We start from the raw sequence: 22,500 nt of genomic DNA on the forward strand, positions 1-22,500 counted from the left end.
CACTGGTGGGAGCGGTGTGATATTGTGTTTATACAACAGTTTGACTATATATATATATATATATATATATATATATATATATATATATATATATATATATATATATATATATATATATATATATATACACGATTATGCAGTCAAACTTTTGTATAAACACAATATCACACTCCTCCCACCAGTGCCGATATACAGCCACATCGCACTGCTTCTCGTGTGATATTGCTCATATATATATATATATATATACACACACACACACACACACACACTCACCGCTCACCGGCCACTTTATTAGGTACACCTTACTAGTACCGTGTTTGATCCCTTTTCGCGTTCAGAACTGCCTTAATCCTTCAGTGTGGTCTTCTGCTGCTGTAGCCCATCCGCATCAAGGTTTGACATGTTGTGCGTTCATAGATGCTCTTCTGCAGATGGTTGTAACGTTTTTAATTTGAGTTACTGTTGCCTTTCTATCAGCTCAAAACATTCTGGCCATTCCCCTCTGACCTCTGGCATCAACAAATAATTTGCACCGACAAAACTGCCGCTCACTGGATATTTTCTCTTTTTCGGACCATTCTCTGCAAACCCTAGAGATGGTTGTGTGTGAAAATCCCAGTAGATCAGCAGATTCTGAAACACTCAGACCAACCTGTCTGGCACCAACAACCATTCCACGTTCAAAGTCACCTTTATTCCCCATTCTGATGCTCGGTTTGAACTGTAGCAGATCGTCTTGGACATGTTTACATGCCTAAATTCATTGAGTTGCCGCCATGTGATTAGCTGATAAGACATTTGCGTTAACGAGCAGTTGGACAGGTGTACCTAATAAAGTGGCCGGTTAGTCTGAAAACATACAACAATTGAAAATGCTAATTATAAAAGTGCAAATGGAAAAAAATATAAGTTGAAATGTTTCACAGTTTTATAGTTTATTTCAAGCATTGTCATCTATATCTAACTGTAACCACATTTAAATATGTGCATAGATTAAAAGGTAAGAGTTGGTGAGAGAGAGGAAAAGAGATGAAAGTGATGTTAAGATTAGAACGCATCATAAATATTACTACAGAATTAAAGGAGCAGAAAGAAGCCAAGCTGAAATAGTAGAAGACAACATCCTTTAAAGTACATACCAAAAAAATAAATAAAAATCTTCAAAAGCTTACACCTCAAGGGTCCTAGCAATCATACGCAGGAATTGTCAAGGCACCACAGACAACAGATTCACAAACAAGCCCACAGCGCAAAATGCCACCGGCCGTGATTGATTCCTCCAGCTGGACTGATAAGTTTGCTGTGGTCGGCGTTCTTTGGGAGGAAAAAAAATAACAGCATTTTTTTAGGGTTGATGGGAAAATACAATCCAAGAGGCTGATGCATCACATTGGAAATACAGTGGAAAGAAGTTAGAACAGCATGAGGTGTCTTTCATGAAATATACTCCAAGTATGCCCCCAAAAGTAAACGATGTGCTCAGAAAAAGTTGAAATTTCACAATGATCTGCAACAAATTTCCATCTTGTCCCAGCCTTAACGAGAGAATCAGTTCCTCTGGTCTCGGAATTAGGCGCCAAGCAGATTCTTGTTGGAAAGCGTGTCACCATGGACACTCTAAAGCAGCTTCAGGTATCTACCGCGCAGCCAGAAATTTGTATACTGTCTCCTCGGAGACAAGGACACGTTTGGGCAAACAAATACACACAATTAGGAGATCGACAGCAGACACGGCATCAGTGAAGATCTCTGGGAAGCAAGTGAAGGTGCTTTTGAGGACTCATTATGCTGCTGGGTGACAGGGTCGGATCATGTGTGTGCGAGTGTGCTTGTGGTCCGTAGAAGCTCATTAGCACCGACAGGAAGTCTCCGGGATCAGGGTGGAACACGTTATCAGGTGCTCATTATGGGGTGTCAGGAACAGGCCTGCACAGGCAAAGGCATATGTCAGGGTGACACCACTGTCACTGAAAGGTAATACAAACATGTAACACGTCCAGGCTCAGTGCCCTGCCTTTATCGGAAATGTATGTGCTTGGCACCCCTACAATGCCAATGTGACAACATTATAAGTGTGGAAATGCCCCTAAAGCGCCAGGCTGATGGAGGGAAATCCTCAGCGACAATAACCTCCTTGTCGCCACCAGTCATGGCTGTAAAGTTGTGGTCAGGCATTGTTTGCTTTGAGCACAGTCTGTAACACGGAGAGTGGGTGAGAGAGGCCCACCAGCCTTTTGTTCCAAAATTCGCCACAGAACGCTTGGTGTATCCATGGAGACCCTCCAAGCAACCGTCCAATGGGATTGCTGGCATGCCTAAAAAGAAGCCAATTTAGATGGGCTACAGCATCTCGCCGTTGGGAAGCGGTCCAATTAAGCTGACGGAGCTAAAACTCTTCTACACTCCTCAAGTCTATGGAAAGTAAAATCTGGGGGCTTTGTGTAAAGGGGGCATGTGCTTTAGAGAACTCGGCGGACCCATTGGGGTATAAATTGACATGCACCGTTCCGAAGAGGCCTCTTGGAAACAATAGCCAAGTAGACCGTCCATTGTTTTAGAGTTTCTATGCTTTCATTCGTTTTAACTTTCCTGCTTACTCGTGGGCTGCCCTGTTACGTAGTCCACACAGACAATTAGCAAGAAGAGCTGGTCATGTACAACAAAAGCACCTCACCGGCTTCACCAACGCTACTATGTTCTCCTATATAGCTGATTCTCTGATGTATTATTCATCAGACTTTTTTCTCTAATGATGCGTAGAGGCTCCCTGAAATAGGAAAACGCTCATTAATCTGTCATTGAATATAGATCACACCTTAAAGAGAGGGCAAGGAAGCAGAAAAGGAGCAAGTGGCGGCAAAGACAGGACTGGGAGCGAGAAAAACGAGTGATTTGGAGGAAGTAAAGTGTAGATAAGGAGAGAAGCAGTGGGCGTAGAAAAAAAAAAAAAAAAACTTGGCCTGGGGAACATTACAGCTGTTTAAAACATGGTGTTCAGATTAAAAGAGCATTTTGGAGTGCATGAGCAGAGCTTACGACTGAAATGGATTACAGCACCTGTCCAATCCTTGCCTTATTAGAACACTTCTTTCTTTCTTCCCGGTTTTCTTTACCCTGTTGACCTTGAGCTTGTATCTTATCCGAACATAATACTAAATTGCCTTTTTAATTAAACCATGTGCTTTATTTATTTATTTTCTCTCTTCTGCCAGCCAGATCCTATCGTCTGGCTATCACGCTTTAGGGTGCTTTCACACCTGCCTTATTTAGTTCGATTGAATCGCACTAGAGTTCGTTTCCCCTTTTGGTGCGGTTCGTTTGTGCAGGTGAGAATGCAGCAATCGTACTAGAGTGCGCACCTAAAGCGGACCAAAAAAAAAGATCTGATTGAAGAGGTGGTCTCGGTACGCTTTCAAACGAACCCTGGAGCGGTTCATTTGTGGTGAGAATATGATCCGTACTGAAACAGGTCCAACCCCAAAAAGTGTTGCGCGTTTTGGACAAATTCAGCTGCCGTAGGCCGATGCGCTGTGCATTATGGGATATGGAGGAAAAATATTTGTTGACAGCGCTTTACCAACAGAGAGAGAGAGAGAAGGGAAAACATTACCTGATGGATCGTTGGTAGTATTTCTGCAAGATGACCATGTTGCAGTTTAGCTAAATTAATTCACGTTTCCTCCTGAAATGACGAGCGATGGATCAAACACCGTTTTCCAGCCGCGGCCGCGCTTCATTTTCGTAATGTATAGTTTTGTCTAAAGCAGGGATACAATCAGCCAGCGCAGTCGTCCCTCTAGAGTAAAAGGTTTTGTTTACCTGCGGGAGTTCACTGGCATTTTCCCGCACGTGAATTCTGACCAATCAATAAGCAGTTTAGGAAATATGTTTAACAACATCTGGCCAATAAGAGATGTGGATTTTGTCAGATGACTGCATTTTGGTTCGTTTCAACTGGTTCGGACCAAAGCCAGCAGTGTGGTGTGAAAACGACCCAATGGCGGCTGAAAATGCAACAATGTATCATTTATTGCGCTTGGTCCGGACCAAATGAAGCGAACTACAGATGTAAAAGCACCCTTGATTCCCAAACATCCAAAACTGAGATGAATTATGCATTGTTACTTTTGAACAACCTTGCCACTCTCCTTCAGCATTCTTATTTTAATGAAATCAGGTACAGTAGAGAGTTCAATGTACATTGTGATTAGTCAGTGTTCTGGGAGACGTTGGAAAAAGCTGTGTTTGTCTGGCTGTGAAAGGGCAGTCCTCGCAGTCGAGCGTTTCAAGGTCGTTCAAAATGCTGACTGGTGATTTAAATTAGTGACAACTCATTTTCAGTGTCAGATATCATTAAGTATAAATGTGAGACTTCTTTCTTAGCGTGGGTGTACGTGTGTTGAAAAAAAAAAGAACAGTGGGAAACATGTTCAGCGTATAAGGCTGAGAAATTGTAGGTGTTCTTGTTAGTGCCATTTATTTCTTACCCTCAGTCCTGTTATGCCACGGCAGACACCTGGGCATTTCCTAATTCTTTTACACTCTCATTCATGTTAACTCCATCTAGTTCTTGCTCAACAAACAGCACACCCTCACACATTTCGAATCACAACGTGCCAGAATTAATCGAATGCAGGCACTTTTGTTAAATCGGTTAGGCAGGGGGATAAAGCAGCTTAGTTTTCAGGTAGTGTCAGTGAACATACACTGTCAATTACATCACTCTCATCACACAGGTTTCCTTTCACCCCTCCATCAAGCTCTAAAGCCATTTTGAACCAAGCTCTAAACCCTTTTCTCAAAATCAGAGCCTAAATCAGATTAAGGAGCTTGGCAGAAGCCTCCCGAGAGGGGGGGACACTGAGGTGATTGCTGCCACCTCCCTGCGCCGAAAGCTTTTCAAAATCGCATAAACCCCACAGTACTTTGAGGTAAGACAGACCCCCTACGAACTGCCAATTGTCATATCAGGCACAAAGTGCACTGCCGTGTTCATAATCACAGATGCCAAAAACCACTTAGCCACATTACAGAGTGTGGAACAATGAAGGCTTCAAGACGGGACCTTCCCGGTGGGGCCTTCCGCGGTCTGTCATCCAGTCGGCGATGGAAGTCTCTTGCGTGGCTCGTCCAGACGGCTTCATTGATTTAACAGCACTTTTTAATTTCCCTCTCTGCCAGTCGTGACGATCGAGGAAAAGTTATTAGACATTTGTTCGCTCTGTGCCTGATTCCCACTTCATCCAACCGAACTGAGATAAAAACAGCAATCTCTTAGGGGAGACCAGTCCAATGATACGAAACATTAGCATTCCGCATCAAACATGATGAGATTTTTCGGCACCACTGCGACAATCACTTAGTATGGATGTAACCAGCTCAGCTCGGCCGTATCGCTGTAATGTTGTCTTCTGAAAGCTCTAACTAGTGAGGAATTACTGAGGCTGCTGGGCTCCGATAAGCCTGAGAGCTATCCATTTATAGGGTGGAAGAGGGGTCAACAGCACAGGCTTTATCAGAAAATGGAACGGTCGACACCTGTGTTGGACACTTTTCTCCATCCCCACATCTCACTCTCGCAGAGATAAAGTCTGGAAGGCCTTACGGGGTGCTCGGAGCCCTGGGGTCCATTCCCAACTGACAAGCCCTGAGAGATTGTTTCATGTTGGGGAGCGACTCGACCCCTGCTTGGGCTGATATCACCGGTACCTGTGGACATTTGGCCAAGATGTTCCCCTCCGGTTGAAATGCCCACCTTTCTCAAGTCATCCTGTTCTTTTCTTGCCGGTTGTGCATGGTCAGTCTGCTCTCAGATGTGTAGGGCTTGAAATGAATATAGAGAAACATGTTGTAGATTGTCTTCAGATGGTTCCCTCGAGCTTTTAAAAACAATGTGTTGTTGCTGAAGTTGTACACTTAATCAGCTTGCACCTGACCACAAACAATCACTTCTCGTGGCACAACAAAGACCTCCGCTCTCTGACAGGCCCTGATTGTCCCCCCCCCCCCTCTGCCTGATTTTGCTGTTTTTTGCTGCAGAATGAAAATTCACATCTCGCCAAGCTCTTGCGGGCTTTGTGATGAACTGTTTTGGTCAACTTGAGTGATCAATCTCTTTCCTGCTGGGATTTTGCTCAGCAGGACAATCACCAAACGCTCCTTAGCAAATCAGCAGACTAGCCACACTGATCCCAGCCAGTAGCATTAGGGCATGGTAGTGAGGTGGAGTAATTGCCACTAGAGCACAGTAGACTACATCCTCAGCAATTACTCAGAAACCACAAACCGCTTTCCCTGGGTTAGGTCGACAAATGACTGGGGACGAGCCACTGTTTGAGCACTGAGGAGAACAAATGAAAAAGTAAAACTGGATGGAAATGCATAAAAATGTACAAATAAATAAACAAAGCAGTGGTCAAGCACTATGTATCAAGTTAAGATAAAACAACATGTGGTTAGATGAGGTATTCAGTACATTAGGGATCTTTCATCTATAAGTAGCCATGCAGTAAGCCAGATAACGTGTCTTGGGTCTCCTAAATGAATAATGAATCATTTTCTCATTTCCGGGGTGCGGTCTTCGTACCTCGCTTAAATGATCTAAGATGATTCCTGGATCTTTTAGTCTTGATAACTGATCTCTGGCTAATTTGGTTTCTAGAACAAGTTCGCAAATCAGATTAGAATGTCTGGATGAACTGATCTGAGATCGCTGCGTGTGATGTGAAGGACAGATCTATCGATCCTCGAAATCATGATCAGCAATGCAATGATTGGCTGACGGCACCGCAGCGTAATGATATCATCTGATTAATATTCAGTTATCCATGTGAGCAAAATTACATCAAATTAGCAGTAAACGGTTTGTTAAATATGACACGCAATAACTTTACACTTTCATGTGTCGAGAGTATTCATCATGTATTTCAATGCATGTCAATGTATTCAGTTCTACATTTAGAGAATATTTTCTTTGTAGTAGCTTAGGCCAACTTAAGTGTTTTTAATCGGTGTAAAGAATAACTGTATATATTAATTTTGCATCAAAAAATTATTTTGATATTGGTAAAGGTGTCTGCAACTTTTGCGACGCATCAAATCACCGGCATATTAGGGGTCAAAACATGTGCCTGACTGCAGAAATTATATATTTATATATATATATATATATATATATATATATATATATATATATATATATATATATATTATATTTATTATATATAAATACATATTATTATTTATAAATATATATATATTTTTTTTTTAAGTCGAATATTGTGCATATACGCGTTTGTATCTAAAAAGTTAATTTCAATAAATTTTCTCTTTGAACCACCAGATGGCAGTCTTTGTACTTTTATTTTGAAGTGCAGATTGCATAAGTTTTATTAATATATTTATATTTTTTACTTTATAAAGTAATATATATATATATATATATATATATATATATATATATATATATATATATATATATATATATATATATATATATATATATAGTCAGAATATATATTTACTATTTTCCTAAGTGTATATAACTGCTACTGTAACAAAATATCAGCATTTGGTACATGCTTGTATTATTATCTTTGCTTGAACTGACCCCATCTAATCCTGTTTTTATTAAATAAACCTGCTCCCAAGTTGGTTTGAGCTACCAGAACTGTTGCTATGACAACAACTCTTCGATGAGTACTAAACGATGCTGGATCGTGTCAAATCGTCACTATCCAAATCCTGCTAACTGAGTAATCCACGTACGAAGAACGGACCCCTGATGTAAGGGATGTGTAAACAGCAGGTACTACAATTAATGCTACTATTATACCTACTTGTATTAGTACTGCTACTCCATTTAAGTTGAAGTAATTAGATATGTAATTACCTTCAACACTAAGTTCAAAACTCTTTTCAAATGAGTAGAATGAACTTTCAGACATTCAGACCATGCCCATATCTTTATGACCACAACATCTTCTGATGACTACTTCCAGCAGGAATCATCTCAGACTGGTTACTGGAACATGACAATGAGTTCACTGTACTCAAACGGCCTCCACAGTCATCAGATCTCAATCCAATAGAGCAGCTTTGGGATGTGGTGGAACTGGAAATTTGCATCATGAATGTGCAGCCAACAATTCGCGTGATGCTATCATGTCAATTTGAAGCAAAATCTCTGAATAATATTTACAGTACCTTGTTGAATATATGCCATGAAGGATTAAGGCAGTTCTGAAAGCAAAAGTGGATCCAACTCAATACTAATAAGGTGTACCTAATAAAGTGGCCGGTGAGTTTTGCTACCACTACCGCTGCTATAATTATTTCCAGTAGGATTATTCTGCTAGTATTATCATAATTATAACAACAACTACTGTTGCTACTAATAATTTTACTACTATTACAGCAACTATAGGTAATATATTACACAACAGATACTACAAACGTTGCTACTACTATCACTACCACACCACATTGCAACTGTTGCTATTACTTAATCACTGCTGCTACTGCTACTACTACTATTACCTTTGCAACTTAACTTGTACTAGTACTTTGTTACTGCTATCAACCATCACCACCACTACTACTACAACTAGTACCATATGCACAATTCTGATTGTGAGGCAGTCATAAATGGCTCACTGCTCTTGTTTAGGACACCTTTTCTTCCTTTTCTCCTTTTTGACCTTTTAATGATTCTTTAACCTGTTTTCTACTCTTCATATTTTTAGCGAAGTGCTTCAGGGCAGTGCAGTAGATTTTCAATTCTCGCTGTTTCATATGCCGGTCATGCAGACAAGCGTTTTAGGGTCCCACTACTCTGGGAGGTCGCTATTCCACCATCAGATCACCGTGGATATTAACACTCTCCGGCTGGTTTCAAATGCTATTAGCTTTCTGGAAAATTTTTGATGCAGGCACTTGAACTTTAGCAGGAAAAGGAAATTGCTCTCAAATGTCACACGCTCCTCAGCTCCATGTCCACTGCGCCGGGAATCAAAAGTTAGATGCCGGTCTTGATGCTATTTTTAGGTTCTGTCAGGAAAATGACAGCAGGTTCGAGCTTTTCAATAATGTTGCGCTGCCATTTTGGCTCCGTGCTCAGGCTAGCCCTTGATGACTCTGTCAGTCAGGAGAGATTTGAAGGTCCCAGGGGGAGGCCTGCGGAGAGAAAAGTTCTTCTCGAAAATATCAAGTCTTGATCTTAAGGAAAGTTAGACTGATCCAAACACATTTATATAAATACATGTGTATTTATTTTTTTCTCACATAGGCTACAGTTGAAGTCAGAATTATTAGCCCCCCTGTTTATTTTTTCCCCAATTTCTGTTTATTGGAGAAAATATTTTTTTCAGCACATTTCTAAACATAATAGTTTTAATAACTCATCTCTAATAACTGATTTATTTTATCTTTGCCATGATGACAGTAAATAATATTTGACTAGATATTATTTAAGACACTTTTACACATCTTAAAGTGACATTTAAAGGCTTAAGTAGGTTAATTACATTAACTAGGCAGGTTAGGGTAATAAGGCAAGTTGTTGTATAACAATGGTTTGTTCTGTGGACTATTGAAATATATATATATATATATATATATATATATATATATATATATATATATATATATATATATATATATATAAAAGACTATTGAAATATTTATATATAGTTTAATATTTTTTTCCTTAAAATGGCTTTTAAAAAATTTAAAAGTGCTTTTATTCTAGCCGAATAAAGCAAATAAGACTTTTTCCAGATGAAAAAAATATTATCAGACATACTGTGAAAATTTCCTTGCTCTGTTAAACATAATTTGGGAAATATTTAAAAACAAAACAAAAAATCAAAAGGGGTTTAATAATTCTGATTTCAATTGTACCTTAAATCCAACTGGATATTTTGCAATGTCAATTTACTAGACAGTAGAAAGATAATTTTTTCTATTAACTATAAATGCGTTTTTTTTAAAGGTGTATTTTATATTTTATATCGGGGTTAAGTCAGGAGATTGGCTAGGCCATTCCACAACTTGATTTTCTTTTTCTGAAAGAAAGCTTTGGGAGTTTCCTTGGCTATGTTTAGGGTCATTGACTTGCTGAAATGTCCACCCTGGGTTCATCTTCATCCTCCTGCTAATGTAGATGCAGGACTGAAGCAGCTAATATTCATTTACACTGAGGAAGGGCAGATGATTGCTGAAAAACTACTTCGAGATTTCAGCTGCTGTCTGGGCTTTCACTGCCTGTCAACACCTTCCTTTCTTCATGTGTTATTTTTTTTTTGTGTGTGTCATTTCATTTTATCACACGTAACTTAATTTGTAACTGAATTATATATGTTTTCTTTTCATATATGTATTTATTTGGTTGTTTTTAACATCTGGTGAAAAATGTTAGTCAACGGCACCTTCAACGCTTTAATGTTTAATGCTTATTTCCCCCGATGTATTTTTAGTACAGTCAATAAAATTGCTTTAAACATAGTATGTGTAGCTGAATGTTTAATTTAATAATATGATTCATGGTAATGTTTTTAGGGTGTTATTAAATGATTAATATGTTTTTTTAATACATAGGCTGAGTTGTTTTTATTTTCATGTAATTGCTGTCACCCTAATTGTACTGTTTTATAATTGTTTTATTGTTTTTTTGTGTGTGTGTGTGTGTGTTGTGCAAATACTGCTTTAATTGGGAGCAAAAAAACAGTAGTTGTATATTAAAACTTATTGTTATCAATGCAGTTAATTAATTTTCATTAGTAGCCTAGCCAGTAGTGTAGCTATCAGCAATTTTCGAAGACCTGTTGCAGCATTATCTTCTTATTTTATTATTTTATTTGCTATTTTTGTGTTAATGATCATCTCTGAATTCAAAGTGCTGTTGAATTAGCGGAATGTCTGATAACTAACCCTGATCTCCTGCTTTAGACCATCAACATTTTTGCTTATAAAAAAAAAACAACTCCTCGAGTCCATGTTTGGATTAAAGATGCCGAGACTCGCTGGGACTTTCCTTTGGCTTTAATTAACCAAAAGTAACTATAATTTATGACTCACACAGGATTGTCTCTCCAAACAATGGCAAGCAGCTATTAAGCAAATCCTTTAACAATTAGAAAACCAAAGCTAATTCCACACAAAACTGGCCAGCGGTAATTCTCACCTCCCAACCCTGCTAGATTTAAAAATCATTACACTTTCTCCCAAACAAAGAGTAATCTCTGTGGTCATTAAACAAGCAAGGCGTCAGTCCCGTAAGTAGAGTCCAGTCCTATCATTGGAGTCTCCGGCTACCTTCGATTGACACGGATGAGCCGTACCCATGTCGGCTTTTTTTATGGAGTCTAAACATTCAACAGATGGCGATGCATCAGTGCATTGAGTAATGAGTCACTGGGGGAGGCTTGTGCATTGTGTGACTGCTAGTCAGCTCGTTGTGTGTTTGATCTCAACTTCTCGTGAGTAAGAGGCCGATGTGCACACAACCTTGCCCAAAGACAGCGCGTTCGCCCAATTTAACGGCCAATTGTTGACTGACATGTGCCCCTTTGCTCAAAACAAACACGGTCAGGAAGGTTAGGGAATATGAGGCACTGCTGCATGGCTCACCACAGGAAGTGGTCAAGGTTGAGAAGTCAGGTCTTTTTTTTTATTTTTATTTATTTTTACAAATGTAAATTGACTTTTGAAGTATCTCCCATCGATAGTGGTTCAAAGTAAACTGCTATTGACAGAATTCTAAATGTATGTATGCTGCTTGAGAGCTTTCAAAACAACATGCATAAGGTTGATTGAATGTGTAATACACTTACCGGCCACTTTATTAGGTACACCTTACTAGTATCGGGTTGGACCCCCTTTTGCCTTCAGAAAGGCCTTAATCCTTCATGGCATAGAATCAACAAGGCACTGGAAATATTCCTCACAGATATTGCTCCATATTGACATGATAGTATCTTGCAGCACATGGCGTGGTCTTCTGCTGCTGTAGTTCATCTGCCTCAAGGTTGGACGTGTTGTGCGTTCAAAGATGCTCTTCTGCAGACCTCAGACCTGTAACAAGGTTATTGGAGTTACTGTTGCCTTTCTATAAGCTCAAACAAGTCTGGCCATTCTCCTCTGACCTCTGACAAAGCATTTGTGCCCACAGAACTGCCGCCCACTGGATATTTTCTCATTCTCTGTAAATCCTAGAGATGGTTGTGCGTGAAAATCCCAGTAGATCTGAAATGCTCAGACCAGCCTGTCTGGCTCCAACAACCATGGCACATTCAAAGTCACTTAAATCACCTTTTTTTCCCCAATTATGATGCTCGGTTTGAACAGCAACAGATCGTCTTGACCATGTCTACATGCCTAGTTGCTGCCATGTGAATTGCTGATTACAAATTTATGTTAACGAGCAGTTGGACAGGTGTACCTATTAAAGTGGCCGGTGCGTGGAATCATCCATTCTTCAATTTTCCTTCAGCTTAGCCCCTGATTTATCAGGAGTCGCCACAGTGGAATGAACCAACAACTAACTTAACAGTTTTAACTACTAACTTTTACTGTAACTGTTTTACGGAGCAGATGCCCTTCCTGGTGCCAGTAATACAATTAGGCTGATTTTATTTCATTTCAAGATGGATTCATTTCACATGTGTTTAATAAGCTGCCATGAATGCATTTAGCGCATTTAACTAATTAGACTTGACGTTGAATGTTTGAATTTTTTCTGCATTAACAAATTCTCAAGAATATTCTTCCTTCTGTGAGCTAATGAACACATTATCAGGGTTGCAAACACATCAGGGCTGGAAAAAAAAGTGGCAATGCAAAAGTTGTCAAACAGAAGCCTATTGCCATCTTCAAATGGGCCACAGGATGACATTAATTGATTAAAATAATCATAAATATTTTCTAAATGTGGGGCGACACAGCAAGAAGTTCGCTAGTTCAAGTCCCAGCTGGGTCAGTTGGCATTTCTGTGTGGAGTTTGCATGTTCTCCCCGTGTTGGTGTCGGTATCCTCCGGGTGCTCTGGTTTCCCCCACAGTCCAAACAAACGAGCAATAGGTGAATTGAATAAACTAAATTAAATGCATGTCTGTGAATGAGTGTGCATGGATGTTTCCTAGAACTGGGTTGCAGCTGGAAGGGCATTCGCTGTGTAAAACATATGCTGGATAAGTTGACGGTTCATTCCGCTGTGGCTACCCCTGATGAATAAAGGAATTAAACTTTAATTTTATAATGCATGCTAACTCTGATCTCCTGCATCAGGCCACCAGCATTTGTGCTTGTATATTAAAAAGGGATGTATCGTCTTCTGGGCAGCATGGCGGCGCTGTTGGTAGGACAATCACCTCACAGCAAGAAGGTCACTGGTTCTAGCCCTGGCAGGGTCAGTTGACATTTCTGTGTGCATGTCCTCTCCCTGTTTGTGTGGGTTTCCTCCGGATCTCCTGGTTTCCCCCACAAGAACAAAAAACATGGTATGATGAATTGGGCAAGCTAAATTGGCCATAGTGTATAAGTGTGAATGAGTGTGTATGGATGTTTCCCAGTGATGGGTTGCAGCTGGAAGGACATCCGCTGCGTAAAACATATGCTGGATAAGTTGGCGGTTCATTCCACTGTGGCGACCCCAGATTGATAAAGGCCAATACCGAGTTCAGACTGCATGATTTTCAAAGTAGTCGTGTCACAGATGTTTTCACACTGCATGACCATCTGGGCTAGCATTTTGTCGCAGCTTTGTTTACACTGCAAGATGGACCGGCAACAGGGGCTTTCACATTGCATGACTTTACTATAGGAAGAATCGTCGACAACTTCGTCAAAGCTACGTCTCGCAGCCAAAAACACGTCGTATATCTTTTAATGGGGTAGAAAATGTACATATTTGCTCACCTGGGTTTGAAGGGAATTAGCAATTTCTCCTCAACTTTCTTTTTTAACTTTCTGTATGAAATGTCAAACAGACACGGGTGCTCCTGCCAAACCTCCACTCGTTTTTCCTTCTTTTCTTTTAAAATGAGCGCTTTTAACTTCTCCCCCAGCCTCCCGCTGGCCTGCAGGTACACACACAAGTGAATGCTGCTCTCTCATTGGCTGTAGGCGATCGCCTGTCTTATTTTCAGTAATTTCGCAAGGCATGATTTGAATCGCCAACATGTATATTTATATTTAGCACGCCAAATATCTCAAAGGCATCGGCAACTCATGGGCGATTCTCTCAGATCGTGTCTTAGATGGTTCATACTGTATGATTGTCACTCACTTGATTTGCCTGTGATCTCAGGCGATTTCTCAAAACCTGTCGGCGAGTCAAAATCGGGGCTAAAATCATGCAGTCTGAACTTAAGCCGAAAAGAAAATGAATGAATGAATAAATGAATGAATGTCTCGTCTTCTATCAATATACTATGCACAGTATATAAAAGCCTTTGGTTGATTGGCAGCTGAACAGTTCACCCTTAAGGATCCCATTCCACCGCATTGCATCACAAAATAGTTTGCACTTTGTTTACACCTGTATTCTAGGCTTTATTGTGCTGAAAGTCTCACCTCAGAGGTGTAAACGAGCTCTTTGATACATTTGACACAAAATTAATACATTTATGAACTCCGCTCTTTGATCTGCTCGAGATGGGCTGAATTATGCCCTTTCCCATGAAATCAGTGTTCCCCTTTTTTTTTCCGAACCCTCCAGCACGTCTGCTTGAAGTCTCCACACAACAATGTCGCAACGCCAGCTCACAATCAATACAATAGAGATGTGGGGTGAAAACATAAGCTTTGTTTTATTCATAGAAGCAAGCAGGATAAAGGCATACTGAATCACCCATGGTTGATAAATATTGTTACGCGCATGACACATGCCTGTCATAATACTGACTAATAAAACGGACCTCATTTCGGGGTAGGCGAGAAACTTTTAGATGTTGCAAAAGTGTTCACAGCGGTTCTGGGAGAGAAAATCGTTTGATAGCTTCAACATTCACATTTAATTAACCCAGCAATATCAGAATCAGAAAATCAAAGACCGAAATATGCAAATGAGGCTGATATGCGTTTGGGCAAGATGTTCGCTCGGGTACAGACAGATAGGGGCGGGCGATGGCTGTCCGTCTCCCTTCTAGCTTTTTTCGATATTTCGGGAAAAGTCGGGAGGTTTGATGAAAGATGATGACAGGAATTAATCAATCCCTACTCCTGTCTTCCCTGACAACAAATAGAAAGCTTTTCTCATGAATCTGTCCTGGCGTCAGTCATCGGGAAGAGCAGGGGAGAATCTCTGGAGATAAGCGTGGAGTAATGAGCCGCTCGCTGACTCTACTCTGGGTTATATTGAGCGGAGATAATCTGAGATTGAGACTGCATGTTACAAAAAGCCTTTTCATTAAAAGAGAATCATGAGAATAATTCATCAGTTCTGCTTAAAAGCTTTTTAGTGCCCGTGACAGGCTGAGAAGTAGCAGACTTGTAATTTGCTCCCTGACACTTCTGCTGATGCTTTTACCATAGAGATGTTGAGCGTTGCAGAGAAACTGCTCAATGTATTCAGTAGAGCCGCTCTGCATATTCTCATTGACTTTGTTTTCATCTATAATAAAACTGATTTGAAATGATTTCGCATGTTTAAAGCGCTCGTCCATAAAACAGACACGAATATTCTGGTGATAGTCTTTTATGCCCTTTTGTGAAGCGTATGGGGTTTTAAATAGGAAACAAATGAGAGGTGGGAACTGGTATTGTCAACCCAGGCTCATTCTGAAAATGTAGTCCCGCGGATGTTTCTGGAGACCGCGAATCATGTAAAAAACATCAGTGTTCATACTCACTGGTGTTTTAAGAGTTCACACTTGGCTGATGATTAATAATCAGCTTGTTTAGCATGCAGTCCTGGGAGAGAGCTCTGAGCTTGCGGGTGTCGGGGTTGAGCTTTCTGAATAACACAGTTGAGAGCCGGGATAGTAACTGTTCTATGTGCTGGGTTTGTTACAGACTGTACCAAAAAGCAGAGGTGGAGTTAAATCATGGTAGTTGTCTGGGAGAAATAACAAAACGGGAGGGTTATGGGAGATGGGTCTGAAACAACAGGAGACTCCTCGGAAAAACAGGGCGAATTAATGACTGACAATACCCAATCCAAGCTCATTCTGAAAACGTAGGCCAGTGGACGTTTCTGGAGACTGCGAAATATGTCCCGGGAGGTACATATTTTTGCAGTTTTTGTTTTCGCGAATGCGCGACAGGTTGCTGTGCATGCTTTTTCGCATCTCAAATGCCTCTCATTTTTTAAGCGAACACTAGAGGGCAGTGTGATGCCGTTCCTTTTGGCGCTTACCGGCTGAGTGCTTAGCTCCGTGTGGAGGGCTTTCCCGCCGCAACCAATTTGTCCAGTAAGCTTGTCGTGTACGTTGGCGGAATTGAGACGCAGAGAGGAGCTGATCACGACGACGATCCGGGTTCGAGTCCAGGGAAGAGCGTTTCTAGAAATCAGGTAAGACAAAAACAGAATCCGAAAAAATAAAGTGAACGAGTTCGTAACAAGGTGAGAATTTGGTAAAATGAAAAAATGCGGCAAAAATCGGACGAGGGGTTTTCTTTTTCTGGACTGCTTTTGTAAATTGTTGGTTGGGTTTAGGGAAGTAAGCGGGTGGGCGGCGGGTCAATCGGTAAAATTGGTTGGAGGGTGGGTCAGCTGATTGGCAGGTCGCCCAGTCAATCATTCAGCAAGTCGGACAGATGGTCGTTTGACAGCGGCCTCTGGTTGGTTCACGCAAGAACAGCGCAGGTGTGAACGGCACTCGTGAGAGGCCTTTGAGATGCGAAAAAGCGCACACAGCAATTCGCAGAAACAAAAACTGCAAAAATACATACCTCCCGGGACATATTTCGCAATCTCCAGAAACATCCAATGGCCTGCGTTTTCAGAATGAGCTTGGGTTGGGTATTGTCAGTCATTAGTTCCCTGTTTTTTCCGGGAGTCTCCCGTTATTTCAGACCCTTCTCCCACAACCCTCCCGTTTTGTTATTTCTCCCAGAACACTACCATAATTTCACTCCACCTTTGCTTTTTGGTACAGTCTGTAACAAACCCAGTGCATAGTACAGTTACTAACCCGGTTCTCAACGGTGTTATTCAGAAAGCTCAACCCCGACACCCGCAAGCTCAGAGCTCTCTCCCAGGACTGCATGTCAAACAAGCTGATTATAAATCATTAGCTAAGTGTGAACTCTCAAAACACCAGTGAGTATGAACACTGATATTTTGTTTTACATGATTAATACTTCGATATTGGTTCAAATTTTCTTCAGAGGTTTTTTTAAATCTAAATTGATATGTTTTGTCAACAAGAACCAATTGGAAAGTAAGAAAGATGTTTCACTTAACACCGTTTGCAGGCAAAGTATCAAATAAGTCAAGCAAACGTCCTCACATCTTCAAGAAACTAGCTTCACTTAGGATGTCTCGTAAAATTCTTGGCATTTTGAGGACGACATGAATCAGTAAGTCTGAGCGATCCGTGAGTGTGCCATCTGAGGCTGAAACTGAAGATTTAGCGATGTGTACAGAACGCCACGCTCTCCCAGATGCCCATTATCTTTATTATGTGCATAAGTTTTATCTAAATTCTGCCAGGATTTCCAGTGTCTTACTGTTCGTATTTAAATAAAGCTCAAACGAGGTGTTGACAATGAAGCCCACTTTACTCACAGTTAAATACAAGAGCAGTCCTGGGACACTTACAAGGCTTAAATGTGTCCGGAGCTACACAAATCAGCAAACCAGCAATGTTTTAACAAGCCGAAATGTTCCTCATTGTCCCAGATGTTTCACAGAGCATTATCCCCATACATGCCGGGGAGCGCAGAATGATTGAACAACAAATGCCGGATCCTGGAATTGCCTGTCAAAAAGCCTTGACATAAATCCAGTTGAAAACCTGTCGAGATCTCCTAGCATCTATTGGAAGGAGGCAACACTTAAACCTTGATGGAACAGACAGTTTTTTGTTGCTGAAGTAGACTGTCGTAGTGTAACAAGCAGCAATAAGCAGAGCTCTGTTATCTGCCATAAACAGCGCAGTACAGTGAGACTCCAGATGAGCTTGTTCTGAAAGTCTGCTTCATTCTGTTGTCTGCTCTTTCTGGTTGAGTGGTAAAAGCGATGTCATATGGAAAAAGATCTTTCTGGTTAAACACAAAAGGATATAGGTGTTTTACATTATTGAGATTTTTTTTCCATCGACTTTATTATTTTTGTGCTGAACAAACATGTTTCTAACTCGTAACCAAACCCAACCCTAAATCTAGCTTAACATTTTTACTCTTTCAACTAAGCGGTCAACTCTCACATAGTCGCCCACTGAAGCTAAGCAGGGCTGCACCTGGATGGGAGACCACATGGGAAGGCTAGGTTGCTGCAAGAAATGGTGTTAGTGAGACCAGCAGAGGGCACTCAACCTGTGGTCTGAGTAGGTCCTAACGCCCCAGTATATTGATCAAGACTTTATACTGCTCAGTGAGTGCCGTCTTTTGAATGAGACATTAAAATCAAGATCCCGATTCTCTGTGGTCGTTAAAAATCCCATGATGTCCTTCAAAAAAGAGTAGGGATATAACCCCGGCATCCTGGCCAAATTTGCCCACTGCCCACAACCATTCCCATATAATAACTGGCTTCATCACTCTGCCTCCTCTCCACCAATCAATCAACCAATGTGTGGTGTGTGGCAATCTAGCTGCCGTCAGGCCATCCAGGTGGATGCTGTACACTGGTGGTTGATGAGGATATTCCAACCAAAATGTGTAATGCGTGTTGCGTGTCCAGAAAAGCGCTTTATAAATGTAATGAAGTTTTATTATTATGAACATTATTTATTAAGGGCCATTTCCCACAATGTCAAAATGGATGGCTGGCTGGTTGTTTGGTTGGTTGGTTATTTGCTGTGCAATTGCTTTTGTTGGCTGACTTGTTGCTTTGTTTGGTTGGTTGGTAGTTGGCTGGCTGATTTTGTTGGCTGACTAGTTGGTTGGTTGGTTGGTTGGTAGTTGGCTGACTAGTTGGTTGGTTGGTTGGTTGGTTGGTTGGTTGGTTGGTTGGTTGGTTGGTTGGTTGGTTGGTTGGTTAGTTGGTTGGTTGGTTGGTAGTTGGCTGGCTGATTTTGTTGGCTGACTAGTTGGTTGGTTGGTGGGTTGGTTGGTTGGTTGGTAGTTGGCTGGCTGATTTTGTTGGCTGACTAGTTGGTTGGTTGGTTGGTTGGCTGGTTTTGTTGGCTGACTGGTTGATTGATTGGTTGGTTGGTTGGCTTGTTTTGGTGGCTGACTAGTTGGTTGGTCAGTTGGTTGGTTGGTTGGCTGGTTTTGTTTGCTGACTGGTTGGTTGGATGGTTGTTTGATTGGTTGGTTGGCTGATTGGCTGGTTTTGTTTGCTGACTGGTTGGTTGGTTGGTTGGCTGGCTGGTTTTGTTGTCTGACTGTTTGTTTGTTTGTTTGTTTGTTTGTTTGTTTGTTTGTTTGTTTGTTTGTTTGTTTGGTCGGCTGGTTTTGTTGGCTGACTGGTTGGTTAGTTGGTTGGTTGGTTGGCTGGGTTTATTGGCCAACTGCTTGGTTAGTTGGTTTATAAATGTAAGGAATTTTTATTAATATTAACATTATTTATGAAGGGCCATTTCCCACAATGTCAAAATGGATGGCTGGCTGGTTGGTTGGTTGGTTAATTGGTTAATTGGTTTGTTAATTGGTTGGTTGGTTGGTTGGTTGGTTGGTTGGTTGGTTATTTGCTGTGCAATTGATTTTGTTGGCTTGTACTTGTTGCTTTGTTTGGTTGGTTGGTTGGCTGATTGGTTGGTTGGTTGGTTGGTTGGTTGGCTGGTTTTATTGGCCAACTGGTTGGTTGATTGGCTGGTTTTGGTGGCTGGCTAGTTGGTTGGTTGCTTGGCTGGTTGGCTGGTTGTGTTTGCTGACAGGTTGGTTGGTTGGCTGTTTTTTTTTGGCTGACTGATTGATTGGGTGGTTGTTTGGCTGGTTTTGTTATAGTTGACTGGTTGATTGGTTGGCTGGTTGGTTTGTTTGATTTGTTGGGTCGCTGGTTTTGTTGGCTGACTGGTTGGATGGATAGCTGAATGGTTCATTGATTGGTTGGTTGGTTGGTTAGTTTAATTGGTTGGTTGGATGGATGGATGGATGGATGGATGGATGGTTGGCTGATTGATTGATTATCTGACTGACTGGCTGGTGGGATGTTTGGTTAGTTGACTGGCTGGCACATGTTTTATGCAGCAGAAGCCCCTCCAGCCACACACACTACAGCCAATCTAGTTAGTCCAATTCACTTATACTGTATGTCTTCGGACTGTAGGGATAACCAGAGCACTCGGAGGAAGCCCACAAATTTGTATTATTTCTTGTCAGCTGTCAGTGTTAAAGTTATACTTGAGTCTCATGGATGTCTTCAGAGAGCAACAGGCTTTACAGGCTCAATGTGCAAACTTAATTCAAAGACTAGTTTACTTAGCTAAGTCTCTGAATCCCCCTAGTGCCAACAGGCAGATTAATCTGTGTACTTTCGACTAAATGCTTGTTTACATTTTCTGCATTTGGCACACACTTGTAACCAAAAAGCGAGTGCATCTGAGGTGTGCATTTCATCTGTATGTGTTCAAGGAAATCAAACCCGTGACCTTGGCTCTCGTAGCAGAGCTTATGGTTTTTGGGTCGGATCCAATGCAAACAGAGCCTATAACTTCAGAAGACTTTAATCAACCATTTCCAGCAACTTCTAAACCAAGTGGCAAATTCTCACGATTTACATTCCATGGCCTTGTTTCTGAGTGATCTTACCTTTCAGATATTTCAGTAAAGTCAGAATTAAAACATTCCATCAAATACTAGCAAACGTACAGAATAAGGACTTTTATCTCAAGTCTGTTAATATTTAAAGTAATTCCAGCAGTCATATTAATATTTCTGTGATCAATTCAGGATAGAGATTCTAGCTTCAGAAATATGAAACAGGAGAATAAAAGCAGATAAAGGCTGGTCTGATGTGATGTTTCCACACTCAGATGAGTCAGATGTTCATCTGGTGGAGCAGGAGGGACGGCAGGCCTTAAAACGGCATTTTTTTTTTTTTTTCATGTTTTCCAGTCTGTTTCTCATCTCAGTATTGTGGGAGTTTAAGCTCATTCCAATCGCTCTGTCCTCAGGCTGAGTTTTGTCCCTGTCAGAAAAAAGAAAACAACAACAACAACCCAGAACAACAGAAATCAGGACAGAGGTAAAAGTGGTAGTCATTGTGAATGTTTGTGTGTTTGTGTGTGTGTTTTTGGGTGGGAGGTACTTCTCTAATCCATTATACAGAGATTATTTGGTTTTATTTGTGTGGTTTTTGGCCAGTCTGGCCGCAGGGCTGAGGGGGTTTTTATGGACTAATCCTCCACAAAGCTCGTAATAACCTGTCAGTTCCTCCAATGCCAAGAGCCTCTTCTCTCTCGCTCTGATGGGCTCTCTCTGACTCTCTTCAATCTGATTGGTCCCAGTGAGGACAGGAGAAAAATAAATAAATAAAATAATAATAATAAATATATAAATAAATAATACTTGTCTTTTTTGTTTAGATAAGCTACAGTAGACAATGGAATACTTCTAATAATAATAATAATAATAATGGGGTGAGGCAGTGGCGCAGTAGGTAGTGCTGTTGCCTCACAGCAAGAAGGTCGGTGGGTCGCTGGTTCGAACCTCGGCTCAGTCAGCGTTTCTGTGTGGAGTTTGCATGTTCTCCCTGCCTTTGCGTGGGTTTCCTCCGGATGTTCCGGTTTCCCCCACAGTCCAAAGACATGCAGTACAGGTGAATTGGGTAGGCTAAATTGTCCGTAGTGTATGAGTGTGAGTGTGAATGTGTGTGTGGATGTTTCCCAGAGATGGGTTGTGGCTGGAAGGGCATCCGCTGCATAAAAACTTGCTGGATAAGTTGGCGGTTCATTCCGCTGTGGCGACCCCGGATTCATAAAGGAACTAAGCCGACGAGAAAATGAATGAAAATAATATTAATAATAATAATAATAATTAATTGTTGTTGTTGTTGTTTTTTGGTGTTGTTTTTGTTATTATTATTATAATTATAATTATTATTATTATTTTATTATTATTATTATTATTATTATTATTATTATTATTATTATTATTATTATTTTTATTATTATCATCATCATACAAATCTTCTTGTGAACACCCAAACAGACAAATAGCTAGATCCGCATGTGTATGGCTCAAATTGTACTTTAAAGATTTTTTTTTTTAACTAAATTGATATTCTCGTATGCCTTCATATGCTTTTAATAAGATTTTAAGTTGGTAAAGTTGTATGGATTCATCTGATTATTCATTTATTTAAACCCAAACAAGATATTTAATAAATACATACAATCATAGGTAGATGGATGGATGGATGGATAAACAGATAGACCGATAGGAACTGACT

General features: G+C 40.7%; 1 protein-coding gene across 1 annotated transcript in view; it reads left to right on the top strand.

The window, feature by feature from the left end:
* Nucleotides 1-22,500, top strand: part of LOC147839829 (uncharacterized) — a 144,264-nt gene that overhangs the window by 13,148 nt on the left and 108,616 nt on the right. The window contains exon 3 of the mRNA XM_087292729.1: nucleotides 21,165-21,294. Coding sequence (XP_087148855.1) covers nucleotides 21,165-21,294 — 130 coding nt within the window. The remainder of the gene's footprint in view (nucleotides 1-21,164; nucleotides 21,295-22,500) is intronic.

This window comes from Danio rerio, chromosome 18, assembly GCF_052040795.2.
Source record: "Danio rerio strain M-AB ecotype USA chromosome 18, GRCz13ab, whole genome shotgun sequence".
NCBI classification, from domain to species: Eukaryota; Metazoa; Chordata; class Actinopteri; order Cypriniformes; family Danionidae; genus Danio; species Danio rerio.